General features: G+C 45.7%; 1 protein-coding gene across 2 annotated transcripts in view; it reads left to right on the forward strand.

Annotated features, from left to right (window-relative positions):
- Positions 1-16459, forward strand: part of LOC135819292 (sushi, von Willebrand factor type A, EGF and pentraxin domain-containing protein 1-like) — a 94311-nt gene that overhangs the window by 11444 nt on the left and 66408 nt on the right. For both annotated transcript variants that reach the window (XM_065332464.1, XM_065332466.1), the window contains exons 3-4: positions 3972-4190; positions 7329-7547. In XM_065332464.1, coding sequence (XP_065188536.1) covers positions 3972-4190; positions 7329-7547 — 438 coding nt within the window. The remainder of the gene's footprint in view (positions 1-3971; positions 4191-7328; positions 7548-16459) is intronic.

The raw sequence follows: 16459 nt of genomic DNA on the forward strand, positions 1-16459 counted from the left end.
GTAAACGCAGATCAGACTTTCTTTATCGCAGCACTTCCTGCATTGTTTTTGAGTGTTTTCAAGTGATTCTCAAGACGTTAGTGTGCTTTTCAAATCTTCATTTCCATCTACAATGTAGTTGCTGAGGCCGGCGAGGGTTAGTTCATGACATTAGAGAGGTTAAGATGCACGTTATTTCCGACGTGACGCGCAGTTTCACGTCAAATTTGGCGTAAAACTCCCAATTTCGACGTGAGCGGCAGGTCGCTCGCGTTGATTTTTCGACGTGTGAGCAAATAACGCGAGCTGAACTTTCGCGTCACGTCGGAAATAACGTGCATCTTAACCTCTCTATTGTACTGATTGATTGATTTTGGATTCGCGAGGCATGGAGCTGATGCGAGCTCGTGCATGGCTGAGGTTGCGCTGACTAGTTGGCGACAGCTAGCCTAGCTGGACGATGTGTTTCAACAAAGGAACTGCCACCCCAACACAGGCAACGCAACGGCTTCCCATCGACTCCCATTCCCCCAGCACCACTGACAAAGGACATAGGAGCAGAAACAGAACACTTCTCGATCTCAGGAAAATAATTAATTCACCATCCACGGCCACCTGGATATCGATTCCCCACATTTTTGTATTTTCCCGCGAGCACAGATTTTGACGCAAACGCTGAAAATCACAAGTATAGTATGATATCACGTCTTGCGTTTTCCAGTCTCCAACGCAACTCAAACAAACGCAGTGTAATAACGGCCTTAAGGGCCATTCACACTACGCCCAAAACGTGGCGTACGTGACGTTTTCGTCCGGATAGCCATGACAACATGGAACGTGGCGGAAAATCGTACTCCTGATACGAAAACGTAGACGACGTATCCAGACCCCTGTGCCGAGTTTCGTTCTGTCGTTCCCAGCAGTTTGTGTCCAGAAGAACGAGTAGCGTGTGCGTGCCTGTGTGAATGCACCTGCATGAAAACAACGTCTGCCAGCACGTCGTATTCCAGAACGTGACGCGTATTGTAACGTAGTATGAATAGGCTATAAGAACGAAACGGCGTTTTAGTGACTTTTTCTCTACAAATCCCTATCTAGTAGGGCGCAGTCACCCAGTTTCGGTGGAAGTGCGCGAGTTCGAATGGGAATAAAGAAGGAAGGGAGCGTCTCAGCGTCCCCGGGCCAAGACCATTCCAATCAGCACCCCGGAGACTACAACTGGTGAAAATTTAATTTCAGGGTTTACTTCACCTTTAAAGGGGAACTGTCACCAACAATTTTCTTTGTCTTATCTTGTAGTTCCTTGGCTCCTGATCATGATGGTGTTATCCGTTTTTCTCTGTGATGGCTGGAAGTGGGTGAAAACTTGAAAAGAAGGTGCCCAAAATTGTCCCGAAGTACCGAGTGACGTCACGCCGGACTTGACCTCCACGCGTTCATTTGTCGTCAAAAACGAAGTTCAGCCCGTGTTCTGGTCGATCGAGCTAGCTGTTCCGATGTACGGCGCACGTGTGCCTTTTGAACTCTAACACATTATGGGTACGTCGTACAGAAGGAGAATGCCAAAGAGGCTGAGACCCACGTGCAGTTACACAGCCAAATCAAAATAAAAAGCAGCTGAGCTTTCACCTTTTTGACTTCTTCCGCGAGGATCTTAGTTTTATTTCGTGAGCACGGAAGTACGTCGTTGTTTTGAACTTTTCGTGTGAGGAACAACACGATGATGAGCGCGTATGCAGAAAACAGTACTCCTCCGGCCGGCGATACCACCAACCCGAGCCCCAAAGGAACGCAATGTAGCTGCGTGAAGGCGATTCATCTGGCGATGTTGCTGAAGATGCAGATGCCAAACTCCGACGTCTTTCATTTCAGAGCCGCGTGGGCAACACCGCCACCTTCGATACAACGACATCATTTTCAAGTACGAGGTATGTGTGTCACACTAACAGCAAAAAAAAATCTTTCCACTCCTTCGTAATTACCGTAAAGTACCGCCAGAGCGCCTCGTCTCGCGAGAGCGCCCCACCTTGATTTTAGAGCCTGAGAAAGGAAAATCGTATGGCAGAGTGCAACGAAGTTTGTACGATGTGAGAATCTTAGTGTACTAAGGTCACGCTCGGCAGGGTTTTGTGTGGAACTTGTGTCCGCTCGAAGGTACGGATTGACTGCAAAACGTGCAATATGTGTACAAGGTTCATGTCGTATGACCTACAGACAGCAGACCACCTCCACAATACGACCACGAAAGGATGAGATGGTGGGGCGCTCTGGCGGTACTTTACGGTACAAATAAAACAAAGAGCTGGAGCTTCGTGGAGGAAGTACCAGTGCGATAAACTGCTGTCGACTTTTGTTTGTTTTGTCCCTTTTTGGCGTTCTCATTGTGTACAACGTACACATCAGTACCCGAGTTCAGAATGCAAGCGTGCACTGTACATCGAACAGTTGGCTCGATCGACCAGCACACGGGCTGGACTTCGTTTTTGACGATGAATGTACGCGTGCAGGTCAAGTCCGGCGTGACGTCACTCGGTACTTCGGGACAATTTTGGGGACTTTCTTTTCCAGTTTTCACCCACTTCCAATCATCGCAGAGAAAAACGAATAACACCATGGTGATCAGGAGCCAAAGAACTACAAGATAAGACAGCGACACACGGTTCACAATTTTCTTCATGTTTGCCACATCCTCATGCACAAGTAGTACTATGCACGTGCACTGCACGTGCACCCAGGGTCGAAACTGTACTCCATTTGTGCATGTCGCGTGTCGCATGTCGCAAAAGTTGAACTTTCTTCAACTACTGCGACAGGTGCATTGCGACAGCTTGCGACAGCTCGCGACAGGCAGTTTCTTGTCGCAACTGTCGCAAATCGCGTGTCGCGTCGCAGAAAGTTGTATTATGAATCGGCCTTTAAAGGGGAGAATGGGTAGTATTCCAAGAGGTATTTTGATTTTCTCCGATGAACATGGATTCCTGGACTGCCGGTGCCTCTAGAGCATAGATTTTTGGAGCTGTGGTTCGAGGCCAAGACAAGGTAACAAACACACAACTGAAATTCATGAAAAAAGGTACGAAGAAGAGAGTGGATTGCGACGGAGTTGAAGAAAAGGAACCGGCGGAGCAGAAAGCCCAACGTCAGGAAACACCACCCGAGTCAATGCGTTCATGCACGCTGAGCAAATAAAAAGAGCACGACGTCGCAATTCAGGACCCAGGCTTCCTTTGCTTCTTCATAAAAACTGAACACTACAAAAAGTACAGTAAATAATAATTGTTGATCACCACCATCCTGCTTTCCGACTTCTTGTGGATGTGTGTGTGTAGGTGTTTCGAGTGATTCAAAATTTGGCGGGCAAGAAAACAAGCCATTCAAGCTTTACACTTTACACTCAACATTTCGTCTGGTGTGATTGCTTGACAGGGAGTACGCAAGCCTGCTGAACGCCAGCGATCACAAGCCCAAAGTGGCTTGTTTCGGTGTGACCGCGGCCTTAGTGCAAATAGGTCACTTCTGATGCCTTCAAATGGACCACAGTCGCGCACCTACAGTCCATTCATCAAAAACCAGCCCGCTGGCTTTTGAAAGTCGGATTTGGGCCGAATTGAGGATCAAAAACCCACTTTAAATCTAAAAAATCTGGGTTTTGGATCTGATTCTCCATACATTTTGCCATGGCATACCTGTCCCAATTTTGTAAAACCTGGCTGAATTTCTATTTCCCTGTTCTTGGACTTTTCTGGCCTCAAATGTGGCAACGAGTAATTGGCCGAGTCACACAATGCAGGATGTCCTGTTGTTTTCACGATATCTACAACTATATGACAGAGACACCAACAAGTTAGGGTGCCAGTTTCCAATGAATGGACTGTAGCAAAACAAAGCAGTGGCTATCAAGTAGACACTCTATGAGATTTTATAAGCAACACCAGATACCGCTTATAATGGTGGTGCAAACTGTGTGCTGATTTGATTTGTGTCATTTACAGTTAAAGCCTGCAAGTTTTATGTAGACCCAATCTGCTCAACACGTGTTATTTATACCGATGGCACCGGACGTTGGATATCAACTTTCAAAGCGAAGGAAAGACTCGGGTACCGTTTGTCTTACACAGCTTCTCCCTACAATTTGGTTGGTGTGATGGAGAGAATCCTCACATCCAAGAGCTATACCTTTGGATATCCGGGAGCGTACGCTCAATACACAGGTAAATCACTGTGAGAATAGGACTTGCTAGAATAGGACTTGCTAGAATAGGACTTGCTAGAATAGGACTTGCTAGAATAGGACTTGCTAGAATAGGACTTGCTAGAATAGGACTTGCTAGAATAGGACTTGCTAGAATAGGACTTGCTAGAATAGGACTTGCTAGAATAGGACTTGCTAGAATAGGACTTGCTAGAATAGGACTTGCTAGAATAGGACTTGCTAGAATAGGACTTGCTAGAATAGGACTTGCTAGAATAGGACTTGCTAGAATAGGACTTGCTAGAATAGGACTTGCTAGAATAGGACTTGCTAGAATAGGACTTGCTAGAATAGGACTTGCTAGAATAGGACTTGCTAGAATAGGACTTGCTAGAATAGGACTTGCTAGAATTGGACTTGCTAGAATTGGACTTGCTAGAATAGGACTTGCTAGAATAGGACTTGCTAGAATAGGACTTGCTAGAATAGGACTTGCTAGAATAGGACTTGCTAGAATAGGACTTGCTAGAATAGGACTTGCTAGAATAGGACTTGCTAGAATAGGACTTGCTAGAATAGGACTTGCTAGAATAGGACTTGCTAGAATAGGACTTGCTAGAATAGGACTTGCTAGAATAGGACTTGCTAGAATAGGACTTGCTAGAATAGGACTTGCTAGAATAGGACTTGCTAGAATAGGACTTGCTAGAATAGGACTTGCTAGAATAGGACTTGCTAGAATAGGACTTGCTAGAATAGGACTTGCTAGAATAGGACTTGCTAGAATAGGACTTGCTAGAATAGGACTTGCTAGAATAGGACTTGCTAGAATAGGACTTGCTAGAATAGGACTTGCTAGAATAGGACTTGCTAGAATAGGACTTGCTAGAATAGGACTTGCTAGAATAGGACTTGCTAGAATAGGACTTGCTAGAATAGGACTTGCTAGAATAGGACTTGCTAGAATAGGACTTGCTAGAATAGGACTTGCTAGAATAGGACTTGCTAGAATAGGACTTGCTAGAATAGGACTTGCTAGAATAGGACTTGCTAGAATAGGACTTGCTAGAATAGGACTTGCTAGAATAGGACTTGCTAGAATAGGACTTGCTAGAATAGGACTTGCTAGAATAGGACTTGCTAGAATAGGACTTGCTAGAATAGGACTTGCTAGAATAGGACTTGCTAGAATAGGACTTGCTAGAATAGGACTTGCTAGAATAGGACTTGCTAGAATAGGACTTGCTAGAATAGGACTTGCTAGAATAGGACTTGCTAGAATAGGACTTGCTAGAATAGGACTTGCTAGAATAGGACTTGCTAGAATAGGACTTGCTAGAATAGGACTTGCTAGAATAGGACTTGCTAGAATAGGACTTGCTAGAATAGGACTTGCTAGAATAGGACTTGCTAGAATAGGACTTGCTAGAATAGGACTTGCTAGAATAGGACTTGCTAGAATAGGACTTGCTAGAATAGGACTTGCTAGAATAGGACTTGCTAGAATAGGACTTGCTAGAATAGGACTTGCTAGAATAGGACTTGCTAGAATAGGACTTGCTAGAATAGGACTTGCTAGAATAGGACTTGCTAGAATAGGACTTGCTAGAATAGGACTTGCTAGAATAGGACTTGCTAGAATAGGACTTGCTAGAATAGGACTTGCTAGAATAGGACTTGCTAGAATAGGACTTGCTAGAATAGGACTTGCCATCCTACATGACTGTAGTACTACCTCCGGAAACAAAAACTTCGTGTTTTTCACTGCTGTTGTTTAGCACTCTCTCTCTCTCTGTCTCTCTCTCTCTCTCTTTCTCTCTTTCTCTCTCTCTCTCTCTCTCTCTCTCTCTCTCTCTCTCTCTTTCTCTCTTTCTCTCTTTTTCTCTTTCTCTCTCTGTCTTTCTCTATCTCTCTGGTTCTGTCAGCCTGAAACACTGACATGACATTTCGGAATCGTAGGAAAGCATAATTCATACTTTGATTTTGGCGAGCCGACAGTCGTCGCAGAGCAAGGGTGGCGACGCTGCAAACAAAGTAGAGTAGAATATTGGTTACAACGTGCCCTTCTGATTTTTCACATTTTATCACTATAACCGGTATATCACTACAGGCGATTTTCAACTGTGCGCATCATACGTACACATTATACACGTGTGGGTACTCGATCGCGCTAATGTAGCATACTGATACATGATGCATGCTACTGCACCTTCCCCAGCCTAGGGTGAAGAACTTCTTGGCCCAAAGGCATCATCCAGGAAGCATCAGACCAGAATACACTATGACAATACATGTGGCTCCAAGTCGAGACATCAATGTCCCACACTCGTGCGTAGCTATCACTAAAGACGATAATGTTTCTGCACAAAGAGGTGTTTTGAATGGTGATTCTGTATCCTTATAGCCGATTTATTGCTATATACAATATACTGGTTATAATGATAATTTGACTGGCTTTTTCTGGTTTTGCTTTTGATATTTTCATTTTGTATCAATAAAGCCGGTTTATCACTATGTCCGATGACTTTATAACTGATATCCACTGTACAGCGAACATGTTTTTCATTTTTCGTCCATCAGGCGCAATCGGAAGAAAAGCACTGCGCTCACTGCTCGTTGTAGCTATTTTTTTTAGTGCAGAACTTGACAGAGCAGGGCAATGGCCCCCAGGAGCAAGAAGAGTGGAAAATGAATAGCAATAGCAGCTAGCGTTTTGAAATCTTTGTCATCCCCGAAACGCCTGTCTTCATGCGAACAGGTCGGCAAGATGTCAAAACTCCAAAACGCAGAGATGTGACAATCGTCACTTCGCGCAGCAGCGCAAGATGAACAAGTTAAAAATAGAAGTCGTTCAGCCACTGCAGAGCCCAGACCTCTAGGTGGATGATCTCGCCTTTTTCACCAGCCTCGTTGATGTGTCCTTGGTCGCAAAGGAGAAGGCGAGATCTGGTCGAACAAACCGTTCCAGTGACGACTTGTGTATACACAGATGATTGAAATATTTTATTCTCACGATGGTTTGTGGCCATGATTGTACTATTCATTGCGATTCTTAGTCTCATTGGGCTGTTCATGTTTCTGTGTTTTGTTTTTACATGTATTTATGTGTTTTTCTTCACGTCTTGATGGATGTCAATAACTTACCAATACTTGATAGAGATCCGGAATTATTGCTCAATGCCAAACAAAATTAGCAATGGAAACATAACCGTGTTTGGTAGTGCACTGGCGGTTTTATATTATGGTAAACTAACAATTGACAGTTTGGCATATGTTACCTGTCAGCAAGGGTATCTTCCACCGAATCTTGATCCAATGAAATGTGTTGGAGGCAATGCTACGCATGGCAAGTGGAATCAGCAACTACGGTGCGACCGTGAGTGACACTTTTTTTTAAAAATGTTCTGTATTGGTAATGAATATAGTGGTAGCAACATTGGCGATAAGTTTATAGGAAAGTGCTTGCTCCTCACACTGGAGCTCATGCATACTTGGTGATATTTAGCCCGGAAAGCACTATATAAGTGGTGCTCTTCAGGGACAATCTCCTCCCGCCTTCTCAAGCTCAACTGATGAGTGGTGAATTCCCCCAAACATTGTGTATTGAGCAGAGAGAGGAATTTTCTTGCTGGCTTGCCGAGTTTAACGTTTTTGGGACTCCTCGAGTCCTCTGCACAGCAGTCATGAGTCAGTGAAGTAAAGTCATGTCAGTAGAAAAGCCTGAGCTCCTGTGTGTTGAAAACACTGGGGTATTATTATTAGTGCACTGGGGTATTATTATTAGTGCACTGGGGTATTATTATTAGTGCACTGGGGTATTATTATTAGTGCACTGGGGTATTATTATTTGTGCACTGGGGTATTGTTATTTGTGCACTGGGGTATTATTATTAGTGCACTGGGGTATTATTATTAGTGCACTGGGGTATTATTATTAGTGCACTGGGGTATTATTATTAGTGCACTGGGGTATTATTATTAGTGCACTGGGGTATTATTATTAGTGCACTGGGGTATTATTATTAGTGCACTGGGGTATTAATATTAGTGCACTGGGGTATTATTAGTGTTGTGGTGAATGTCAGTTTACTGTCAATTCTTTATAGCTCAAATACACCAAACCCGGTAGACAGCCTTAAGTGGCCTGATTGAGATGCTGATACGTCTGTGTCTTGTTTTGCTTGCTTTCATGCATCTTTTCCGGTGTGTCTCAATACTTGATAGCCATCGTGGATTATTGCCCAAGTACGATCACTGTAAGCAATGGAAAAGTAACAGTGTACCATGGATCCATTGACCGTCTTGCATGGGTGACCTGCGAGTATGGATACCAACCACAGAAAAACTCACCAATGACATGCGCTGTGCACAATGCTACGCACGGCCAGTGGGAAAATCTGCTGGAGTGCAAACGTGAGTGAAAGAATTTGTTTTACTGTGTGTAAAAACAAAATTGGGGTATTCGTATCCGGACCCCCCTTTGTCCAGTCCTCTGCCTCAACCTGGCAACTTGCAGGCAGATATTGAGCCTTTGCATATTGATGGGCCAGAACACACGGCTGATTGAATGCCACCAGATTACAATATGGGGTCGTTCAGCGAGGTTTTCCCAGGCCATTTTGTAAACAAGCGTATCCATACAGTTTGCCCCAACTACTTAAACCCGCTATGCCCTTAACTAGATAAACGTCCATCGGGATCAATTTGGAACAAAAAAGTAATAACACATACGCACACACAAACACATGCACACACACACACACACACACACACACACACACACACACACACACACACACACACACACACACACATGCGCCACCACATATTTCTCCTGGCATAAATACCAGCACGGACAATAGCATCCTCAAGCTGCCATAATCAGAGTAGTCCAGTCTGGCCACTTACGTCTCCATGTCTTGTTTCTTTTGTGTGTCTCTTCCGGGCCGGTGTCATGTTCGATGTCAATCCTTTACCAATACTTAATAGCTCAACCTAATTATTGCCCAAGTACGATCCAAATATACAATGGAAATGTAGCTAAGATGGGAAGCAGCATTGTGGATGTGGCAACCATCACGTGTAAAGCAGGTTTTCTTGCAGAGCCTAAGGACAAAGTAGCATGCCTCGGACACAATCGTACGCACGGCAAGTGGGAGCGTGTACAATGCAGACGTGAGTGACAGATTTTGTTTACTTTGTGTTAACTTTGGAGAGCATGTCTCAGAATACCAAAGTATGCAAGTAGATCTCTCCGATTTGGCTCACCATTTGCAGGTGGGTTCCCTCTAGGGTGTAGATCGACTGTGCAAAGCCGTTGAAAAAGGTTTCTGAAGGGAACCTTCAAACTGGCATACCCCTCAAAAATGCCCGAAAAATCATATTGTCTATTAGGCCATCATTTTTTATATCTATGTTTCGCGTCAGTTCAACTTCCAGAATCATATGCGAGAGATGGAAAAGAAATATAAAATTGCAAAATAATAAAAAAGCTCATCAGAGATGTATAGAATTAGCTAGAACTGTACATACATGTAGCACAACAGCTCGTTCATGTTGTACATTCGAAAGAAAAGTTGTGCATCGAAGGACAAAGTTTGGGTTTTTGAGCATGAGCAAATATTCACTTTAGACAGAGGAGGTGCCCATACTTCGCTGGATTATTGTACTCAGACTTCAGCAGCGGTGCAAAGAGCTCCGGAACGGCGCATCCTCTCAGCTTGAGGCAATCGATGCGGTCTGATGTAAGCTCATAGAATACTGCTCGCAGATGCCGAACAGACAATTTACCAACGCTGGCCTCGACTCGAGGCCATTTGTGAATCCCAGCTTCGCCGTATGCAACCAGTTCACACTGATGACTCGCGCGATCGTACACTCAATATGCAATGTGCATATTCGCTTTTTTTCCCCGAAATAAATCAAAACGTATGCGTGCGGACGACGCAAAACATAGATATAAAAAATGGTGGCCTTATGGGTCTACAAACGAGCCACGCCATAGCGTACTCGAACAAGCTACGAACAAAACTCCATCAAGCCAACATTGCCTCACCTTAGAAGAGTTCCTGGGACAGTACCGCTTAACTATGCCAGCATCCCAGAATTTACAGAATATTTGGCACAACCGTTGATGCAAAAGTGACGGAAGTCCGGAGCGCAGTTTTTGAATTTTACTGCAAGAGGCTGGTTGAAATCACATGCACCATGACGTACACGTCGAATGACGGTTATAAAGGATGAACGCAACTATAGAACCAAGCAGAAGGTGAAACAGGAAAAGAACCGGCATTGGCAAGGTGTGAGCAAACTACCTGCATGACAATATCAAAGGCGATAACAATAAGAAGGTGACAACTATTGCAGTTGTAGTGTGAACTTTTACACCATCCATCTCTGGGTAGGTATTGAATAGTTTTGAGCAGTCAAAGTTGCTTACTGTGTGTAGTACCGTATTTTCAGGAGTATATTGACCACAGTAGGTGTACTATTTCAGGCCTCAAATCCAAAAGCACGCGCTAAGCTGCGAAATGGAAAGTGCATGTACTTCGAAAAGTAGTGAAATGCATCCAACTATTGCGAAGTTGGCCACCTCTGACCCTGAGCAAACCATATATGGCTGTGCATTTCTAGTGTCTACTGCCAGCTACACTGCTAATGCATGGTGGGTACGAGACTCCAGTGGTGGCATGGCCTTTATACAAAATTTAAATGTAAAATTGTCGCAATAGTACCGTCTCTATTATCGACAATGCTCTCAAATCCCGGCAGCGCAGTATAGTCTGGATACACCTTGAATTGCTATAACGTGTGTCAAAAATAGGGGTGCAATTTAAAACTCGGATGTTGAGCCAATAATAAATGTAGAAAGGAAAAGTGTTGTGCCTAGTTGTTGCACTTTCTGACTGTATATAGTATCTGGTTACAGTGATGGATCTTTACTCTTAACTCGTATCTATAATGTCCTTTTCCTTTCTACATTTAAAAATAGGGGTGTGCATTATACCCAGGTGCTCGCTATACTCTGGCAAATACGGTAAATTGTCTCCTAGCCCCCGAGGGAACACACTGTGGCCACATACACCTGAGAAATCCTATTGACAGATGCAGCGACTAACCGTGGGGGTGACAGAATAAGTCTCACAGCCATGTGCACAAGTGCCGAAATCCCCATTAGCCACATCCGTGTACCCCTTGCATCTGGCCACACAAGTTCCCAGTTGACTGTGGGTAGCAGCACAGCTGCAAAAACCGCTACCAGGAAGGACTGGGACCAGGTACCTCTCGTTTTCCATTCATGGTCCTGGACCCACCCACTTTGCCTACTTGGTTTGGTGTGAAATAGATTAGTGAATGGAGCCAGTGGTATGCACTTGATTGTTGTAATCTTATTGCACTGTTTATCTCAGTGTGTATTTCTTCGTGAGCCTTCATGCGTCTTTCTCGGTGTTGTGGTGAATGTCATTTTATTGCCTTTAACTTATAGGTCAAAATACACGAAACACCCAGTAGATAGGATGAAGTAGCCTGATTGTGGTGCTTATGCCAGTGTGTCTTGTTTTTCTTGCTTTCATGCTTCTTTTTCGTTGTCTTGACGGATGTCACAAAACTTGATAGCGATCCTGGATTATTGCCCAAGTACGATTACGGTAAACCATGGAAAAGTAACCATCTACCAGGCCACCGTTTACCGCTATGCATGGGTTACCTGTAACTATGGATACCTGCCACAGAAACACACGCCAATGACATGCAGTGAGCACAATGCTACCAACGGCAAGTGGGATAATCTGGTGCGGTGCGATGGTGAGTATTAGACTACTTGTTTACTATGTTGATTCATGTGGTGGTAAAACTCACACCTGTTAACTAGGCTTGTTTAAAGGATTGGGACATTTGGCGTTTGATCAGATGGTCTTGAAGTACAGGCTCAAATGATGACTAACATGTCAAAAATCCTTATTCAAGTGAGATGCTGATTTTAATTTGGCAGTCTGGTGTGCTTGGTGCTGTGTTGCTGGTGTGTTTGGATAGCTGTCTATTTCCAAGCCATCTATGTGAGGTAAATCTCGCTTTAATATCTCTTATTGGCCACAGGCCACCATGAGAATAAAACACGACATCAAATGGCCCACTCTCTTCTCCCGTTTAAAAGTGAACACATAGCGTTCGCTCACTGATTCGCCACGAATATGCCCAGCCTCATATTCTGATGCTTGCGACCCCTACAGTCTGTTTCAAAAAGATTAGCAATCAAGTTTGGGTCCTAGAAAGTATGAAGATAAGGGAAATTTGACAACAAAGTACATAAAATGGCTTGATTTGTTATCAAAACCCACGATTTATCCTTTCCTTTTTGGCCTTGTGGTTATGAATGCTGTGTGCTGACCATGAAGTTGTGAGTTCAAATCCCAACAAATCTTCAAGTCAAACATTTTTTCTTCGTTTTTCATTGTTTTGGTGATCACGCGCACGCTGGTACAAGACAAAATCAAGAAGGGTGGCTGCGCCAAACGACTTGTTGTTGGAGCTCGCGTTTCCTGTCGAACTGACTGACGCTTGACTGGCTCACGCCATGTGAAGTTGTGAACACAAACAACACTGAAACTGTGTGACTGAACACGGAAGTCATTGTGCTGTAGCTACGTGTTGTTGAATACACCGGTACACCGATCGATCGATTTCTGTTTGAGAATTATTTTAGTATTTGAAGATCACCAATTTATTTGAATTTAGGAGTCAACGCCGTCTTCTATCAGCTTTCACAGGCATCTGCTTTTCTCAAAATGTCGTCGAAGTCACACGGATAGCTTTGCCACATCAAGGCCTTGGGAATGAGCCTGTGTCGATGCCGTTTTCGTCACATCATGAAAGTAAATTGCATCCGCGGCAGCTCAAAGAATCTATTTGGTCACAATACGAATTGGGATGCATCCCGCTCTTCAAAATTTACCACACTTTCGACATGTCCTCTCTGACTCTATATCGATACGAGGAAGAACTCGTTTGTTGTAAACCAGACGAACATGTACGAATACCGACGTCAGTGAGTTGTCATTTTTCATGCTTTCGCACGGAATATTTCTTCGAGTTCACAGTGAGTTTTTCCAGGCAGCGCTCAAGCGCTCATACGGTAAGACGGCAAACTCCCCGGGCGATCGCCAGGATTGCTAATTTCTTTGAAACTGACTATAAACATGTCAACACAGGCTACGTATAGCTTTCGGCACACTCGCACCTGGAATTTGCCAACTGAAAGAACCGTACTCGTGGCCCCTGTGACTTCTGCCAGCTCGCTGAGTGTGGATATGCATGAAGTCAGTGAACCCAGCAGTAACGAACACTGGACGACCAAGCAATACCATCCGCGTAGACCAGCACCGGCGCAGTGTTGAGTACCGACCTGCAACTACATGTGGTGTCGGTACTATAGTGCTGGCCAAAGAAATCCAACCTCATCAATAAAATACTGTTGCCGGGCACTACGTAGCCCTAGCACTATACATACTGCAGGTCTGTGCACTCCAGCCCTAGCACTACATATACTGGTCTGCGCACTCCAACCCTAGCACTACACACACTGCAGGTGTGTGCACTACACAGCCCTAGCACTACACACACTGCAGGTCTGTGCACTCCAGCCCTAGCACTACACACACTGGTCTGTGCACTCCAGCCCTAGCACTACACACACTGGTCTGTGCACTCCAGCCCTAGCACTACACACACTGGTCTGTGCACTCCAGCCCTAGCACTACACACACTGGTCTGTGCACTCCAGCCCTAGCACTACACACACTGGTCTGTGCACTCCAACCCTAGCACTACACACACTGGTCTGTGCACTCCAGCCCTAGCACTACACACTGCAGGTCTGTGCACTCCAACCCTAGCACTACACACACTGCAGGTCTGTGCACTCCAGCCCTAGCACTACACACACTGCAGGTCTGTGCACTCGAACACGGCGCTACTTTATTCATGAGGTTGGATGTCTTTGGCCAGCACTGTGAGCGCAAACCGACAAGAGCGCGGGCCACAAGTGCGCGGGCAATACACTCTCAGCTGGTGCTAGAATGCACAGCCACTCACCCGGCACATTGCCACTCGCCCGCAACACTGCCACTCACCCGACACAAAGCCACTCACCCGACACACTGCCACTCACCCGTCACACTGCCACTCACCCGACACACTGCCACTCACCTGACACACTCCCACTCACCCGACACACTGCCACTCACCCGACACATTGCCACTCACCCGGCACACTGCCACTCACCCGACACACTGCCACTCACCCGACACACTGCCACTCACCCGGCACACTGCCACTCACCCGGCACACTGCCACTCACCCGACACACTGCCACTCACCCGACACACTGCCACTTACCCGGCACACTGCCACTCACCCGACACACTCCCACTCACCCGACACGCTGCCACTCACCCGACACGCTGCCACTCACCTGGCACACTGCCACTCACCCGTCACACTGCCACTCACCCGGCACACTGCCACTCATCCGGCACACTGCCACTCACCCGACACACTGCAACTCACCCGACACACTCCCACTCACCCGACACACTGCCACTCACCCGACACACTGTCACTCACCCGACACACTGCCACTCACCCGACACACTGCCACTCACCCGACACACTGCCACTCACCCGACACACTGCCACTCACCCGGACCACTGCCACTCACCCGGCACACTGCCACTCACCCGGCACACTGCCACTCACCCGACACACTGCCACTCACCCGACACACTGCCACTCACCCGACACACTGCCACTCACCCGACACACTGCCACTCACCCGACACACTGCCACTCACCCGACACACTGCCACTCACCCGACACACTGCCACTCACCCGACACACTGCCACTCACCCGACACACTGCCACTCACCCGACACACTACCACCTGCGAGAATATACCATCATTAAATTTGAATCTTGTTTCCATGGCAGCAGATAGCGCAAAAATGATCCATGATGGAAAATACGCGTTCTGCAGACTGCGCAAAAATCGAGTCGGAATTTGCCATGTCGAGTCGGATATCTCAACAACCGGTAGTGGTATCGCTTCGGCGATTGTTTCTATCGCCAGCTGAGAGTTTTCTCTTGCAGACACATGTTTCGAATGTGAGTATCGACCAAGTATTGAGTGAGTTACGATAGTTTGAACAAGTCACTAAGGACTCAACACGGACCCCACGACTATGAGATGCAGGTTCACTGTACAGTGTACAGCGCGCGTCTTACTACTACTACAGTACTAGCTTTTTTTTCTTTTTTTTTTGTAGAGAAGCTTAAAGATGAACTCTCCAAGAACAACAAGTAACTCCAAAGCACGAAAAAAGGCCAAAAACTAAACCAAGAACATGTGCAATAACTTGTTATTTAGAAAGACAGGACAAGTGAATAATTAGTCAGTCCATTGTTCATGAAGGTCTCCGCCGGTTACGTCGGCAAGCGAGCCTCCGCCACTGCCAAAGCAACGTGGGCTCCGCTCCGCAGGAGGCTGCAAATTTCAAACTAAAATTGATACGCCTGCAACCGCGAATGCACATGATACATGATTTCAGAAGGCTGAAGGAAATCATCCTGCATCTAACAAATGCCATAACATGAGAGTAGTGCTCACCCCTCTTCTCAGCCAACCCCTCTTCTCAGCCAACAGATGAGCAATGCATTTATACAGACAGTGCTGTTGACGCTGGACCCACTACTGGCACTAGTACGACGGCCGTGGGGCATGGCACATGCAACTCATGTGCAAGGAAACACATTGTAATGCATTAACACGCACTGCATACATACTATATAATTATACTATTGTGCAAGGCACATTGACTAATAAAGCAAGACGTCACCTGTGCCACAGCTCAACACTGCACACGGGAGTTGCATGCGCACTGTTTGGGGTGTTGCCATCTTGGCTAGCAGCATTTTTTTTCTTTTTTTTCTCTACAAAATCCACATATCTCCAGACACTGGGGTGAATGATGGAGTGTGGTGGTGGGCCCCATTGAGCTCCGCCGACCAGAGGTCTCGGCTTCATAGCTCCATGGACGCACCAAAGGGATATTTGGGTAGGGAGGATTAAATTGAAAAAGAAAACAGAAGAAAGAAAATGGAAAGATTGTATTGCTCAGTGAGCAAAAGAATAAGTTGAGTATTGATGTGAACGCTGTTAGACTTTTAAATTCAAGAGGAGACTATCCGTGAGGAGAGATTACATGTATGTCCAAGCAGGGTAGGACACT

The sequence above is a fragment of the Sycon ciliatum genome, chromosome 6 (genome assembly GCF_964019385.1).
Source record: "Sycon ciliatum chromosome 6, ocSycCili1.1, whole genome shotgun sequence".
Lineage (NCBI taxonomy): Eukaryota > Metazoa > Porifera > Calcarea > Leucosolenida > Sycettidae > Sycon > Sycon ciliatum.